At 27.3% G+C, this 18,750-nt stretch overlaps 1 protein-coding gene across 13 annotated transcripts in view; it reads right to left on the bottom strand.

The window, feature by feature from the left end:
- Positions 1-18,750, bottom strand: part of LOC111624526 (CUGBP Elav-like family member 2) — a 62,630-nt gene that overhangs the window by 22,372 nt on the left and 21,508 nt on the right. For 8 of the 13 annotated variants that reach the window (XM_023367375.1, XM_023367380.1, XM_023367381.1 and 5 more), the window contains 6 exons: positions 15,423-15,589; positions 11,413-11,495; positions 8,836-8,884; positions 7,640-7,765; positions 7,491-7,570; positions 5,544-5,684 (listed from right to left, as the gene is read on the bottom strand). In XM_023367375.1, coding sequence (XP_023223143.1) covers positions 5,544-5,684; positions 7,491-7,570; positions 7,640-7,765; positions 8,836-8,884; positions 11,413-11,495; positions 15,423-15,589 — 646 coding nt within the window. Of the gene's footprint in view, positions 1-4,194; positions 4,253-5,543; positions 5,685-7,490; positions 7,571-7,639; positions 7,766-8,835; positions 8,885-11,412; positions 11,496-15,422; positions 15,590-18,750 lie in introns of all 13 variants that reach the window. The other 5 variants (XM_023367384.1, XM_023367386.1, XM_023367387.1 and 2 more) reach the window with 5 other exon arrangements.

The raw sequence follows: 18,750 nt of genomic DNA, 5'->3' as shown, positions 1-18,750 counted from the left end.
CAGTGTGTCAGTGTTTCCAACCATTCAAAGAAAGGAACTATATGCAAAGTCCCCAAATTTTAGGATCCTACCACATATTTTTTAATTAACCCTCTCATAATGTTTCTAATACTTATTTTTATATTATTGTTATTGTAATGGACAGAAATTACATAAAGATGAGCTCTCAAAAGTTATTTAGATTGCCAAATTTCTCATATTTTAAGCAAATAATTTGTAATTTTATTACTTTCTAATCAGTCATTAAAGCTTTTTTTTTATATATTTAAAGTATATAAAAAAAAATTTGTTTTTGAAAGAATACTGGCTCAAAATTATGCAGTAAAGGCTCTACCTGTACATGATGAAGAAGTGCTACTGGCTTGGGCAGCTGCTAATGCTGCAAGCTGCTGTATATTGAACGAGCTCATACCTACAGAGAAAGAAAACAGATTAACTAGAAAATGTTACAATGCAAAAGTATTACAGCTTAATTTGTCGAAGAGACTTTTCACAACAGAATAAAAAACATTAAACAATTTTTGAAGTCGAGAGAGAAAAAAACAATAGTCATGCTTTATAAGTAAAAAAAAAACATTCATAATTTTTATATTTTTATACACAAAGAATCTTAGTAAAAATCTTTATGAAAATCTAGATTATGCATTTAACAAGACTAAATAATAGTCTACAGAATTCTTGAGAAAGCATGCATAAACGAAAAAAGCACTAGAAATATTAGACTAAACCTATTTTTTCAGTAAATAACAAACATACATTCTTAGAAAATATTCATGTCAGACTATAAAACTGTAAATATTTTTGTGTGCACAGATTAATGGTAATTAGTTTTAAACAGAAATTTAGTTTTATGTAAAACAGCTTATTGTGACCAAGACAGTAACACAGATTCATCTTTTTCTCCACGTGGTTTATAGATACTGCACCTTTGAACAAATATCTTCTATCCTGATAAATAGTAAAATTTGAACTTTACATTTGGCTTTTGATTTGCAGTATCATTAACTGATACACCAGAATTTCTCAAAAACTATTTAACTATCTCTATTCAATATTTATTAGCATTTCATTTCACATAACATAATCCACAAATTTTTAATTTAAAAGATTTAAAACTTAAGAACCTGTTGACTTAATAAAACTCCAGCATGACTATTTTTATAACACAATATATAGGCATCTGGATCGCAGTCGTTCAAATATAATAATTTGCCAAATTATTCCAATTAGTTTTGAGAATAATGATAGATCGAAAACTTTACGCCACATAAGAAGCATATTTTTGTTCTAAATATTTTCACTAATAACAATTTTTGCAGAATGGCTTATTAACTTTTCCAGTTTGCAATCAGAAAATTTATGAATACAACACAATTATTTGTATACTGTATTTTCTGTAAATTACTAAATATTTTATAAAAATTACTATTTTTATGCTTCTTGTAATGTAAGTAAACTGAAATAAAGAAATATGAATTAGTTTTTTAAAAGTATAGCCTGAAAAATTAATTAAATGATCAGAAGGATATAATGATAAGTAGAAGGCATATCATCAGTTTTCAATTAATTTAATGATTAAATTATTTAAATTTTTTGATTAACTGACTAAAAACTTAAGTCAAATATCTTGATACAATCCTTTCCAAATAACTATATGGCTGTATAAACTAAATCAATATAGATATGTTTTATGATACCATCAAATTCAGTAAAACACATTGCCGTGTTATATATTCATCAAAATAATAACCATTACTTTAGGAACTTTTCATTGATTATTTGTAAAACAATTTCATCTTTATTAAATTCTATTCTAATAACAATTGCTCTATTTTAAATTATCATGAATTCGGAGAATATTTTAGTATTCTAACACAAGTTGTTTGAATGTAGATATTGAGATTTTTTACCTAAAGTAAGATGAAAAATGTTTTACAAATATGTAATAAACAATTCCTGAAGTAATAGCTACTATTTTGATGAATGTATTGTCTTACCAAATAAATAGATTATTTTAGCTATAATCTATCAAAATTTGTTCCTGACTGTGAAGATAGTATGTAACATTGTTTATCATTTCTTAATTATACATCTAAAAATGTCTGCCTTAACCCACGATTATATGCAGTAGTGACAATTTTCTGCACATAATAGTTCTTGCAGTAATTTTTAATCAAATTGACTTAGGTGTTCTACCATGATATTCTTATGCCACATGCTATCCATAACCATATAAAAATTTTAATTGAAAAACTTTTTTCACTTACCATAGGCCCTCAAAAATAACCTCTGCAACAATTTGCTACTGTGTGCATGTTTTTTGATACAATTTTCCTCCCCACAATCACATGTAAGACAGTGATTTTCCAATCTGATATAAGTTTTTGGTGCTGTCAGTCACAGAGACTTCTAAAAATTGCCACAAAAGAGAATTATGATGTCATGGATGTTTGCCAACTATGCACAATGTCATGATATGCCAATCTGCAAGTTGCTAATACATTGAATGCTTAAGCCTAGAGCATTATGATGTTCAATAATTTAAACTTTTTTGAAGCTTTACATCATACCCAAAAATACAGGAAAATCTTTTTCTGGTCTTTTTAAGAAATACCTCAGCCCACCCTTTACTCATTTCCAGCTTAATTTGTTTCACATTAGTTCACACTTTTGCAAAGTTGGGGAGGCTTTCTATGGAAGAGGAGTTAAGGACATTGTTCTATAAACAAAAGAATATCTTGTAAGCTGAACAATGAATAATTTGGCATGTACAGAGAAAACACATCACAGAATTTTTCAGAATTACCAAATAGAAGGAACAACTGTGAGGCAAAATTATGCATGAAAAATAAGCAGAAAATTGCCACCTTAGGCTTACAGCTATGCTAAATGGAAACTACATGTCATCATGGGTTAATATTCAAAAAGATTTACATAATTAGCAATGTAATCACATTTTAAATAGGAGTTGTGAATTTGAATCTTTCTCTTATCTCTATTATTTTCTCTAGACCCTTCTAAATTAATCAATCAAAAAATTTAGGTAATTTAATCATTAGATTTACCAACAGATGGTGACCTTTACCATCTTTAGAAGCTAATTATTTCCTAATTATTGTATAATAATTCAGCAAAGTAATTATTACATTTGAATGCTTACTCTCAAAATATTTTAATACTTCATTTTAAACACAAAATTGAAAATAGAAAGGTAGTTTCCAAGTTTTCCTTTGGTAAATTACTATAGGTATAAGATATAGATTATTATTATTATTATACATATATATAATATTATATTATATTCTTTTAGGGTTATTTTTTTTGCAAAATTGTCAATTTAGAAATAAGAATGTATCAAAGTACCAAATCAATATAGTTGTGTCCAGTAACAATCAATTGTCAGTCTTGATGCAACTTTTGAAGATTAAACAATTGCTAACTTTTTCCTATTTAAGTCAAAGAAACAAATTTCTAATTGCATAATTTATGGGAATGAACCTATTTTCTCTTGTGTTTCAAAAGTACGAATAAAAATTGCCAAGAAATGACAATCCATTTTACTTTTCTGAACCATGCATTTTTCCAGTCTGACCAGATTTCAAGTATATCAAATTTCTTATTTGTTAGATAATGATTAATCAATCTTTGAACTTCCTCTTCTTCCCATTCTTATTTCAGCAAATTTAAACTATTTCTTTTGTCATTACACAAAAACAGGATGAATGCTAGGCATTGTACTGTACATCCTGTTTTTGTCAAACTGAGCTTTACATCTCATGTAACTAAATTAGCTCATCATAGAATATAAAAGTAAACAGATTTTTTTTCTGTAAGTTTTTACTTACAAAATATTCATTTTAATGCATCATTAAATTTGTTCTAGGATTTTATAATTTACATTTTATTCCTGCATTCACCAACTACAGAATCAATTATGTTTGATAAAAAATTCCCAAAAATTAAGCTACAGCTGCAAAAACAATCATTACTGCACTTGCAAATATTGATTTAGTAAATAAAATTTCCCATTTCTAAATTTATATTTCCCTGGAACTTATTAAAGTTACTGGATTTAAAAAAAAAACTATGCTTGTAAGCACGTGAGTGTATGTTTTATGCACACCATAAACACAAAATTATAATATAAATAAGAAAGAAAAAATAATAAATAAATGAAAAAGTAAACTATCTTACCTCCAGACATTTGTAACAAATTGTTAAAACTTCCAAAGGCACTATTCTGTGTAGCCTGCTAGAATTTAATTTAGTAAATTAGCCAATTTTTAAATGAAATACCTTTTAAAAAATTTAAGAATTAAATGATAAGACAATTAAGTATAAATATTAATTAAAAAATAGGAAGAAAATATATAAAATCTATCAAATTTTCCAATATTCTGTCAAAAATTAAATGGATGTAATACTTTAAATAATATATACTGTAAAAGTATTTTTTGATTATTTTAAACTTTCCCAGAGAAATAGAATTCTCATTTTATAAAAATAGCAAAATAATTAATTTACTTAATTAAATATTTTTTATCCTTTTTTTAATTATTATTATCGATTTATTTTTTATATCAGTGATTTGTAACTTTGAGATAGTGATACACAATTTTCAGTGGCACACAGGTCAGCATCACATTAAAAGGAACACACTTACATAAATACTTAAATTGCTACATTAAAGATTTTCAATTTTTTATATAAAAAATAAAATTATTAATAAAAATAAGTCTTAATAATGCTGATTTTTTTTTAAATTTCATGGCACATTTGAAAACCAGTTTTAGATGAATATTTCAGCAACAACAAGACAAGCAGGTGAAAAACATTTTTGTTTATAAATTTTCTAATATTTAATTGCAAATATTTTTCATCTATAAAAATACTTAATAATTGTATCAATACAACTCTATGATTTCTGTCTCAGAAAATATAATTTGAATTTAAATATATTAGAATTACCTTAGAACTTCTAACAGTTTAGTGGATATTATATATTTTATTATTGTGTCAGTTCACTGGAGCCAAAATATTTTAATACAAAAAATTTTGGTAGACCAATAAATTATTACTGTACTCTAAATTATGCATAACTTTATGAACAATTTTTACAATTGAACTAGTAAACAAGTAAATAAATAGCTGTTTTCTACCTTAATTACTTTGTGTTAATAAATGTTTTATACATGCAGAATCTGTTAAATAACTTAAATAAATTTCATTTTCTAATATTATTTTACTAGAAATGTAATGTATAAAATCAATGTTGAGAAAATTTGTACTACAAATGTCCCCATTTTCATCATTTTGAAATTTAATGACTATTTATAAAGCTGTAAAGAAAATAACCAAGTAAAAATATTAACATATCAACAAAAACCACATTAAAACTTTGAATTTCAGTTTAATACTAGTTTTAAAAAAATTCACTATTCAATAATTTATACATTATTATTCTGCATCTCTCCATTTTCGGGGACCACCTTTGTTCCCGAAGCACTGGGACAACACCTATACTTATAATTTGTATCACTTACTGTCAAATACTGAGGGTTGAGTGCACCTACGTTAGCACAATTTGTCATGTTCCATAAATTTGCCATCATCTGTTGTTGCCTTTTTTGATCTTTTTCTTTCTGCGTGTCAGCAAATTTAACTACAAGAGGACTGCCACATCCCTAAGAAAAGAACAAATAAAATGGTATTGCTTATAATGTAATCGTGTGATTTGTTTGTTTCAGATATTTCTCAAAAAACTGTTAGGAGTAATAAGTATTAAGTAGATATTAGAAAATAATAAAATTATTTCAAACAACAATAATAATACAATATTACTGATTAAGAGAACTTGCTATTACAGGAAATTCTCGTTAGTTTGAAATACAAGGGAGAAAATAATCACAACTCTGAATTATCAAGTTTTAAATTATCCAAGATTTGCATATTTCTGTACAATATACCAAATACCACATAATTTATGTAATTTATTAAAGTGACACAAAAAGTAATAAGTTGCCCAAATGTAGTAGCCTAGAGCCTTATAAATATCTCAATCTGCTACTTGTAACCCAATCTTACAATCCCGAAACTCGGCCGTATTTTACGAGAAGAGAAAAAAAGTATAGTTCATGGGTAAGGTGACACTCAAAAATGTGTAACTGTAAAAGCAGAGAGATGTTGACCAGATTAGAGTTATTCTTGGTCTATTGTTCTTTCATAGTATGGAAGCACTTCAATCTAAATGAGTGAGTAAACAAACGCACATCACAGTTTGGATAGAATTTTCACTTTGAATCTCACAGTAGCTGTATTTCGAACTAACCAAATCCCTTAATGTGTAAATCTCTATATCTCTGGCTACGACAAATAGTACAATTACAAACTAACAAGATTTTGAACTATCAGAGTTTAAATTAACAAGAATTTTCTCTAAGTTGACAATTTTGCAAAGAATGTTAACTAGTTTTACAATTATTTTCTGTTTAATGGGCATTGAATTTAATCTGAAACATTTATTAATAAATGTTTATTCTGAATTTAATGTAGTTTCCTACTCGCGACTTATGCAATGGTATTTTGAATGATGACGCTACACATAAGTGTTAAGCATGAGAAATGCTTATTTTCAGCACCACAATCAAACATTAAATGATAATTATGAAATGCAAAAGCATTCTTATCATTAATATTTATTATTGATTGAATTCTCATTATACAAGGCGTCGTATAAAAGAGATATCTTCTATTTTTCCTAACAGAAAAGACTATAAGATGTGATATCAGAATACTCGAGGCTTATGATCTGAGTTTCACTTCTATCAAATGATGCCAAAGTGAACTTAGTTAACTGTTAAAATGAAGATAACAGTGATTTGCAAAGAAACACCACTGTGTAATTCTATTTCTGAATAGTGAAAATGATGTCCTGATTAAGATTCATCAGCATTTATGGAACTTTTATAGAAATGGCCCAATCAATATAGCACGGTTAAGTGCTGGGCTAGACATCTTATCAAAGAAGAAAATGGTTTTCTTGGTTTCAAAGGTATCACTGTTTAATATGACAATACTATATACAATTACAAGTTAAAATATACATTTATGCATATATCACTGAAAAAACAACAAATGTTTTAACAGTACAGTATAACCCCAATTTACAAACAAATCTTATTCATGAAAACATTCCATAAAATGGGACAAGCCAAGTGCTCAAACTGTATTAAATTTTAGGTAAAAATATAACAAATAACAAAATTAACATTAAATTTAAACCACAGTATTTCTTTCTCTCGTTTTTATAATTATCCAGCAATTATTAAAAAAACAAACAGTAAATGCATTGAATTAAAATGTTTAAAAGTATTTGTTTAATTCAATTTTAAATATATTTAATAGCCAATTTAACAATAGTCTATTATTACATTTATTTAAATGACATATAAACAATAACTTATAAAAGAAAGTTTTCTAAAATTATTTACCTCCATAGTCTGAGAATGGTTCATTCCTTTGATAGCATTAATAGCACACTGTCGAGAAGCATAAGTCACAAATGCACAGCCTTAAAAATAACACCAAAATAAATTTATGACAACTTTAACTAAAAGTTAAGTTTAAAACAATAATTTACCTTTGCTTTGCCCATTAACATCACGTAACACTGTACATTCTTCTATAGTTCCAAATGGTGAGAACATTATACGAACATCATTTTCATTACATTTCTTTGATAACATGCCAACAAATAATTTTCTTTCTAGGATTTCAAAAATAAAGCATTTTATTAGCAACAAGGAATGATAAGCAAATATAAAACTTTAACTTAAAATGAATTTAATAAAAGTACTCATATAAAATTTTAATAAATTGAGTAGAAGTAAATTGCTTACATCAATATTTTAAGATTAAATATATTAAGAACAATAATAATGAATGTTTTCAATCAAAAACTTAAAACATCAGTATTTAATAAGTTTGTATATTTTGCTCATTACACAATATTCATTGATTTAATCTTTAAAATTCTAAATGGACAATAGTTTACAAATTAAGTTTTTTTACTTTTTTAAATGATCTGTTTCATTAGCTGTAACATAATCCTATTTTGACAGATCATCATTTTGCTTTTATGAATTTAGGTTATAGCTTACACAAGTCTAGTCTTAACAGATTTGGACTTTTTAGATGTAGACTAAACTAATAAAACAAATTTTTATCCAGATTCTTAAATTAAGCAAGTTGATAAAAACTTTCTCATCATCATTACTGACTCTTAAGAGATCTACAAGAGTATCTGATTTTTCAATTTTTTATTTAGTTATGAAAATTTTTGTCTTTTTAATTTTCAGAAGTATTATTAAGAGACTCTGTACTTTTAAAGACAGATTGAGTATAGTTTTTCAAAATCAGTCTTCATAAATAACAAAAGATCCATGCATATGTGTGTTTGTCTGTGTGTGTATATATATATTATGATATGTGCATGTGAGAATTATCACAACACAATGATTTATCTGTGTAAAAATCTTATTGAAATGTGGAAACACAATTTTTCTCTTATCCACAGAAATGATAAAGTTTTTGGATTAATATTATATTGTTTTTTATATTTTTCTGAAAGTAGTAGAAAAATTATAAATGAACATTTTGCTAATGATGCAAATATTTTAGATTGATAAAATATCTAAAAACTAAGCAACTGAACAAACAAATAATAAAGAAAAAATGTAATTATTTAGTTTATCTTTACCGACAAACAAACAATGCAGGACTAAACATCAAAAAATAATGACATGATTGTAAACTGAGAAAGAAAAATATGTTTACCATTCCTGTTTTCACTATCAGCAGGTTTCATCTGAATTGGATGATGAAGCTAAAATAAAAAAAGAAATCAGATTAAATTTTCATTTTTTATTACATTATTATTTTGATGTTACTAAATAACTCAAAAATTTGTTATGACTTCTTTTTTGGGACTTTCCTACATCTGTGTTAACTGATCCCATCCAACTAATACTCATAAGCAATGTGCCTCTCTATTATTATTTAATTTTCACAAATTGTTTATCCAAATGCAAGTTCAAATACTGATTCAGATGACTGCAAAGTTTGTGGCTGAAACTATAACTCAAATTTTCAATAATGCCATTCAGTGTCTTGCAATTGAGTAATTATTATACTGGATATTTTCTAGAAAAAGAAAACTGAGCACTGCAGCATATAAAACTATAACTGTGAGAAAAAGGTTTAAAACTGATCTAAATCTAAAATAAAAATATCCAGCAACAAGTTGATTAACTTTCCCAGCAACATATAAAACTACATGTGTGGTGGCATCTGTTATGATATTTTATTATTAAAAAGTTTTATATTTTTAATTATTATAAAACGGCAAAAAGCTTTATTTTGAGGGTAGGGATGGTTTTACAAAAAATTTTAAATGCTAAAAATGAGTAAACTCATTACTATTTACATCATACTACTCATTTACATCAATGCAACCCTACTCAAGATATGACACACAACTTCCCTTTATCTCCCCACCCCTCAACCTTAAACCACAAAAATTTAATAGCATCAATCCCTCATACACAAACCTCACTACAAAATTTCAGAAATTTTAGACAAAAAACAAAGAATTATTAAGCTTCAAAGATGGTGAACAAAATTACCATATTTTGACGAGTATAAGTCGCTGTCAAGTATAAGACGAACTCCTATTTTGTGACAAAACATTTAGAAAAAAACTTTTTTAATGGGAATGTCTAAAGATGCATTTTATTTGTTTTTTTATTCAAGAATATAATGGATGGATAAATCGATACCTTTATTAAACTGAAATAATCGTCATTTCTTAATGTAAACTCAGAGGTCATGTGATGACAGCCGACAGAACATGGTGGCGATGACTCATGTGTCGCAACTCTGATAATCTAGGTACTCTAGCCATTCGGTTAAGGGACCATCTGCTTAACCGACCACTGCACAGGTTGGTCCTTAGAGTGGACCACTACTGTAGATAATTTCACTGTAAAAATGGTTACCTGTAGAGTATAAGACACACCATGATTTTGAGCCCCAAAAAGTAGTAAAATAAGTGTGACTTATACTCATCAAAATATGGTATGTCCATCCACACACACTACCATCCATATGTACAGAAAAAAAACCTCAGATATTTTTGCATTTCTTGATACTTCAAGGTCCCAAGACCAAAAATGTAAAAATCTTTGGGGGGGCATTTTTTTTGACCAATTGCCATACTTTTCCTTTGTTATATATCACAGAGCCAGAAAAGTAAAATTGTCATAAAGACCAATGTAAATTGACAGCTATTGGAAACTTGATTGACACACAATTAGCAATTGGCCCAAAGACTTTGCATAATAAGCTTTGATCTTGAATATCTCGAACCACAGATCAAATTTCTGACTTTACCAGAATATCTGTCTTGCAGAATTACAGGTATACCTCGCCTTACATCGGTAATTGGTTCCAGGAAAACGACTTAAGTCGAAAAACGACGTAAGTCGANCACTGTAAAAATGGTTACCTGTAGAGTATAAGACACACCATGATTTTGAGCCCCAAAAAGTAGTAAAATAAGTGTGACTTATACTCATCAAAATATGGTATGTCCATCCACACACACTACCATCCATATGTACAGAAAAAAAACCTCAGATATTTTTGCATTTCTTGATACTTCAAGGTCCCAAGACCAAAAATGTAAAAATCTTTGGGGGGGCATTTTTTTTGACCAATTGCCATACTTTTCCTTTGTTATATATCACAGAGCCAGAAAAGTAAAATTGTCATAAAGACCAATGTAAATTGACAGCTATTGGAAACTTGATTGACACACAATTAGCAATTGGCCCAAAGACTTTGCATAATAAGCTTTGATCTTGAATATCTCGAACCACAGATCAAATTTCTGACTTTACCAGAATATCTGTCTTGCAGAATTACAGGTATACCTCGCCTTACGTCAGTAATTGGTTCCAGGAAAACGACGTAAGTCGAGGTATACCTGTATACTTATTTGCAAAAAATCATGTTTGGTTGTTGTGGGGCTGCTTTAAATTTTAATCATAGAAAAAAACATTTTGACTTAAACAGAGCTCTGCTTATACTCTGATCAATTAAGTACAATGCTATAATTTTTCTATGTTTGTTCTTTTCTGTTGATTAATAATATATAAACATAGATTAAAATTAAATTAAAATATTAATATGTCTTCTCTAATATTCATAACAGTTTAATTATTTAGCAAAGAAATGTTAAAGCAGTAATGTATCGGTACATGAAATACTCTAGTACGTCATTATTAATGATAAAAAATGATATTTATCAATTTTCACATATACTTAACACAAAAAACATTTTAATATACTCACCCCAGGTAACGTTTTGATGTTGTGGAGGGCATTTTGAGCTTCTAGCGCAGATTTCCTGGTGTAAAATGTTACAAAACAACAACCTAAAAGAAATGAATAAAATTTTAAATTAACCAAATTCTACCTTGAAACAAAGAGAACAAATGAATAAATAATAAAAATCTGAACATAAACAATAAAAAAATTTCATGTAAATATAAAAAATATAAATTTCATCCCTTATCAGTAAGTAGTTAATCTAAGACATTCTTTAAGAGATAAGAAAATTACAATTCAATTTATTTAGATTTACTGAAGTAAGACACCAGACATATATATGAGGAGTGAAGGACCTAAATGAAGTTATGTCACAATTTTTCACAGTTTTTGACAGAATATAACAATAGATCATCATCATCCAAAAGAAAAAATTACAGCAATATAATAAAGTGAATAACTATAATAAAAATGATGGTGTTATTAATGCCTGAATGATAATTTAATATTAATTCCAAGAAGATAATTTTAAAGAATATTCTTATTTAAAAATCCTGAATTTCATATAAAAATACTCAAAAATGTAATTTGATTTAAGATAAATTATGTAAATAAAAAAAAAATCAAGTAAAATTATTTTGCAACCTCAATAATATCAAGTAAAGTATATGTTTAAGATTGAATCTGACATAAATCGTGACTATTCAGAAAATTTTTACATAACTAATTCAAAATATTGTAGCACAGATTATGTATGATAAATCAGATTGGTTGTTTTGACTACTGACTTTTACAATTCATTCTTAATTGACAGAACAGTAGTATTTACAATAAAAAAACCAAACCATTTAGCAGCTGAATGCAAAAAAGCACAAATACATAATTTCATTACTAAAGCCTGTTCCACGCATTCAGTATTTGCCGAGTGTCAAATAATTGCCTATTCGTTCCCCTTCATTCAGCACATTATACCGACAAGGAATGGAAAATGGCAAATACCAAATATTAGCCATCAGTAAATCATCCGTACTGCTCGATATTGGCCAATTGTCTGCTAGACATCTGGCAAATACCAAACGTATGGAGCAACATTAACAACATCTGTTGCTCATAAATAAAAGCTATTAAATTTTATTAGTAAGCTAGAATGCCACAACTAAATGATTAAAACTATGCAAGATGCTTTAATGGAGTGTATAAATAACACTTACATAGCTTTCAAGTGTTTTATAGTTATTCTGCTCATCTTCGAGAAAGGAAAGATGAACACTGTGTTGCTATGGCAACCCAAACAGAACATTTAGATATTTTTTAATACAAAAATAAAACAAAATAAATACAAAACAAAGACAAGGAGAGATTATTTTTCCTTTTCCACAGATGAGTGAGATAACTCAAAAGTACCCAAAAGCTATGTAATAGTTGTTTGTATGCTTACAGCATACCATTCAGTTTCAGCTATTAAATTAGTCAATACAAAATACTATAGAACTTTACCTGTAATATGACAAACTATTAGGTATAATTTTACTCCCGTAAGACCATCTCTCTACTAATATTACTTACACTTTTAATTTCCGTCTTTTTAATAGTAATAATGAAATTTAAAAACAATTTTATTCAGTCAATTATAAACTGTCATAAATTGTTTCATTTGTCTGTTATGCTATCTGAAACAACTTGCAAAGTTTTCTAGAAATATATCTTATATTGTATATTAGTGTATCAGTTTGCAATAAACAGAAAAACTTTTTGAAAACCAGGGAGGTACTTTTTTGAATAACCCTGCACACACACATGCAGTCTTCTAAAATTAATTCTACCACTTTAAATTACTGTAATTATGTTAATTGTTACCTAAGAAATATGGGACATACATCAATTGAAAGAGTAACCATTCAAGTTTCATCCACCATCAGCATTCAAATGTATTGTCATCTACTACCTCTAGGAAGAGCTGTAAATGAAAATGGCAACCCTGCAACAGAGAAGGTGCTTTGTGTTCTGCTGCAGCTCAAAAAATCTGAATCAGTCATCATTGTAAAATATGAGTAATCTACAGGAGCCACAGAATTATGGCTGTTGTATGAATGACCATGGATATGGCATAGAGAGAGTAAGAAGAATTTGAGTATTGAATGGATATGTGCCATGTGTTGTCAGGCGCATGTACGAGAAATTATAATAGACAAATGTGAATCTTCAGCAGTTTTCCAATCTTTTGATATTATGACATTCTTAGATAATAGTAAACATAATTTCAATAATTTAAATTGACAATTCTTTTTGGAAGACTCTGCAGGGTTTAAGCCATTGCTAGTTTTTTTTGCTAAAATGCTGCAAGAATTTAGATTTAGCAACAACTTTCTTAGCACATTTCACTAAAAAACTAACATTTTTAAGATGGTTTAACTAGCGATGGGACAATACCAAAATTTCTCCTAATTCCAATTCTTTTCAATACTTTCTAAACTTTATTTCAGTTTAGAAAAATTACCAAGCACAGTACATTTATTAATTAATAAACATCAAGCTTAAGAATGGAAAAAGATTAGGAAATCTAAAATCAATCTTTCAACAGAAACCTGAAAGTTCTCCATTTACATGTAGATATGCATGTTTTTACGTAAAGTGCAGCCCAAAAGTATATATAATCAACATTTTACTAAATTTCAGGCAGAATCAGGCAAAATGCATTTGAAAATTTAACATATTAGAGCATCTTTTGTGAATTATAACAAAAACATTAATAGTTATAATGGAAAGTCATTTTATCATTAAAAAAATACTTCTGTATAGACCAATTTAGCTTAAACAACACCTTGTAGGCTATTTTTCAGCAACACTTTTATTTCTATAAAAGAACCTTTTTGACCCCTTTTCACAGGTCTGCATCAGGTTTAACAAAAAGATCTGAAATGTGTCCTTAAACAGTGCAAATCATCTTGTTAAACCTCACAGACTTGTGAAAAGATCTAGAACATTTGTTTTGAACTAATTAAAGTGTTGCCAAAAAAGTATTTAAGATGTTGTTCAAGCATTTTATCATTATAAGTAAATATACTAAATATTAAAATTTAATCTAATATTTTTTCAATTAGATATAATTTTGTTTATATTTTTAACTGTTTTGCAGAAACTTAAAACATTTTCGTCAATTGCCGGCCTCAATTTAAAATTGCCAGCCAAACTGACCCAACACTACCTGGGTAGTAACTCTAATGTCACCCTATATCTCCTAAAATGGGGCAGTTAGTACCAACTGAGTGCAGTCTCTCATCGCTCTGACTATGTGAGAAGAAAGTTCACCTTGACAGACATTACCTCATGTATGAAGGAAGCATCATGTATTCTCTGCTTTGTAGACACAAAAGTTTCCAATAAACAAATACTTAATTGTTAATCTTGTAATTTAAAAAAATAATAATAATAATAATTTCTAATGAAGTGGGATTTGTTTAAAAGATTTGTTGCTGTCAAATGTAAAGATATGTAATTGGCTAAAGTTTATAAAATGATAGTTGTAAATAACCTCTCAGATTACTGTCATATATCAACAGTTATTGAATTTGTTCTTTCACATAGTGCACACTGTTGAGTGTGAAAGGTTTCAGTGAGATGATATTAACAAAAACTCCAATTGAGAACTGTCTTGATGTAAAAAATGTCAGCAACCTGTTAAACATTGCCATAAATGGCCCTCCAAGATGGGAATTTAATTTTCATTCAGCATTTGTTGCTGTGTAAATCAAAACCAAGAAGAATTGTTCAATAATGTATGATACTTGTTGGTTTTAACAATAGATTTATAGTTATATTGGTAGAGAAGTACACTGTAATAATTTACAGTATCTATGAAACTAAACAGATGTTTAAACAATAATGTATTGTGTATTGTTCTGGCCAGCTTCACAAATGAGAAATGTTAGCTACAAGTTTCTAAAATTTACAGTAAAAGGCTACAGAAAATTTTTTCCCAGCTTAAACCCACACTCCATATTTATGTATATCACAACTAATTGGTATTAGCTTACCTCGACTTTGTCCCGTTAATTTGTCCCTTAAAACGTTGATTTGATAAACGGGACCGAAATCTTCGAACATGGTTTTCAGATCGTTTTCATCCCAATTTCGTGGAATCTGTCCAACAAACATTTTTATGGCATCAGGGTCCGGTTGATCTTGATGGGGATTCATTATTCTGCAAACAGAAAATAAAACTGCAGTGAGAAGCCACCAAAAGCAATTCTTGTTAGGATTTGCTTCCTTATAAATTAAATATAGATAAAATTTTACAATAAATTTTCACTCTTGAAATTATAAATTAAATTCTGAAATAATTTAAATTAAGAAATTTGCTTCAAAAATTTATTTTTACTTCCATATTTTAAATCAAAATATTTCTGTCAATTAACTTTAAAATTAGTCATTAAACATTTTACACAAAATAATGAAAAAATAAATAAATCTTTTGATAATATAATATTTACTTTCAAGATATTAAAATGCATTTTAAGCATATTTATTTATATTTCTTCTCTTTATATCATACTTTTAATAACAATAAGATAAAAATATTTCATTTCATTTTCATTTATTTGAAATAAAATAACTTTTTTTTTTAATTTAAAAGTAATAATAACCATAACCATATTTTCTTGATTCTAAGGTGCACTTTTAACTCAGTTTTTTATTGTCTTATGCAGAGATAAATCTTATAACTGATTGCATGTTACATCTGCAGTCCAAAGCAATAATTGTCGTGAGCAGACCAAATGATGCATTAGACAGCGACAACAGACATTTGACATACAATAAAGCATAAGACTTTGACAAAATTTTGTTTAATCACTAACATTTTTTATCTCATTTAGAAGTCCTTGTTGGGTTGCATTGTCAAATTTAACAACTATCCGATGTATGGAGTATAGCCTGATGACGACATTTTAATCATTAGCATTTGCAATTGTCTGTAAGTTTTGCTAGAGTCCTATGGTTTTTGTGTGTCAGATTTTAAAGTTATCCAGTTTATGCCATTATCATTCTAGATAATTAAAATTGATTTTCTGGGTGTGAAACAAACATTAAAGCAATGATTGAGGTAAAATGTATATTTTCTTTCCAAACATTTTTGACATTATAAAAATGTTGTCTTCAAGGCAGCTTCCTAAACTGGCATACACCAGTTCATAAACCTTTATGCCATTACTTATACCTTATACATTACAGATGTTTTTGGCTATACTAATTGGGTTCAAACATATTCTGCCAGTATCAAGCATCTTATTTAAACTACTTTTTAATGCTTAACATGTCTTTGAGGCAACTTACAATGCTACATTAAAAAGAATAGTTATTGTATATGCAAAACAATGGGGGTAATAAAGCTGCCAAACACATCATTTCTTAACATTTACACTATTTACCAAACTTGTTACTTAATTTTGGCACAAAAACTTAAAAACTAATTTTTTTCAACATTTTTCATTGTAAAAATAAAATCTTAAAATTAAATTTTAGAACTGCACCATATCTTAAAATCAAGAAAATATGATAATTTTATTAAGAAAAATTAAAATTAAATAATAATAATAGTAATTACAAAGATAATAAATATGAAAAATTAGCACACATAATAATAATAAATAAAATTCTAAACAAATCAAATATTCATTTAAATACATTTGATATAATTTTATAATATAAAAATGATGAAAGTATCATAATTTTGTTTATATTTTTAACTGTTTTGCAGAAACTTAAAACATTTTCGTCAATTGCCGGCCTCAATTTAAAATTGCCAGCCAAACTGACCCAACACTACCTGGGTAGTAACTCTAATGTCACCCTATATCTCCTAAAATGGGGCAGTTAGTACCNAAAAACAGTAAAGTGTACATTTCAAAATAAAAATAAAATATATTTAAAAAAATAATAATTCCAAATATCAAGCATATTTTAAGAATTTTCAAGAATAAGTAAACGAGGGCAACATTTATTCTTTTATGGACAAATGATAAATGAACATGATATAACAGAGCAAAAATTAAAAATATACAATATGATTTTTGAGTTATTTTGATTTAAAAATGAAAGAAGGCATAGATTTTCTTTTTTTCTATGTTTTTTTAAAAATTAAACTGTTTTATTAATATGATAAATAAGCCATTCTTTTGATCTTCTATTAATATACACACACACCAAATAAAAATCTAACTTGCTGATAAAGAAGTCCATTAATTCATAACTGACTAATTTACTCAATAAATTTAACTGAATTTGAAAAACAAGTATCACTACATTCATCCAACAGTTATATTATTATAACAGAAAATTCATAATACTAATACAAAACTATAAGTGTTTTTTTATGCAAAATAGCATTCATTTTTTTAACGTTTAAAATTAATTATAAAGTTTAATATTATTTCACTTATTTGTTTACAATTTAATCTAAAAACAAAAACAACAAATATTACAATTAATGATTAGATATATATGAAATAATTACTAAACATTATTGAGTATACAAGCCTCGCATGAAATGGCAGAGTTTGTCAAACAGACATGGTAATTTAAATGCTTTGTACAATAGATTAATTGTTACATAAAAACACAAAATTAACTATTTAAATAAAGATCTTTAATAATGTTTTACTAATAAACTAACAGGTGAGATTATTTAACAACAAAAACTGTTATTAAATTTTAAAGAATTTTGACAGAAAATCTCTCTGAGCTTTTCTATTTTAAAAGCTATCAGAAAATTTTGTTTTTAACAGTGTAATAGTTCACATAACTTACTACCACCTCACTTCATTGAAGAAAAAGGCTCTACATTTATTCATTTGGAAAATATTTTCCATTTTTTCTTTCCTCGAAATCACTATCAATCAACAAAATGTTTATTTCTGATTAAATGGATATAAAGAAATTTGCAGTCTATAGATTTTATGAAAAAATTTCAGCAAATTTTATAAGACAGTCTTGTTTACGTAGCCTGAAATAGAGTATTGCTCGTTTAAATATTTTGAATTGAACACGAATTTTATTTGCTAGTAGTAAATTTGGAAATGCTGGTGAAGTGTTTTGAATGTCGTCACAAGTCAAATCTTGAAAATTTATTTACTTTAAAGTGTTTCTTGTGGTGAAGCAAATAGTAATAAGAATGACCAATTTGTGATGTCGCTGAGACTATTCTTTGCATGTAAACTTCTCGTATGATCATCCAATACTATTAAATCAAAAGATACTTATAAAGAACTTTCGAAAAACTGAAAAAAATCTAGAACAAGAACTTACAATAATGTAATATTTTATGACTAAATAAAGTTCTGAAAAGATTTTTACATCTTTCTAAGA

This window comes from Centruroides sculpturatus, unplaced genomic scaffold, assembly GCF_000671375.1.
Source record: "Centruroides sculpturatus isolate CEXI.00-Female unplaced genomic scaffold, Cexi_2.0 scaffold360, whole genome shotgun sequence".
Lineage (NCBI taxonomy): Eukaryota > Metazoa > Arthropoda > Arachnida > Scorpiones > Buthidae > Centruroides > Centruroides sculpturatus.
Note: the sequence above shows the minus strand (reverse complement) of the source record. Positions and strands in the feature narration are given on the sequence as shown.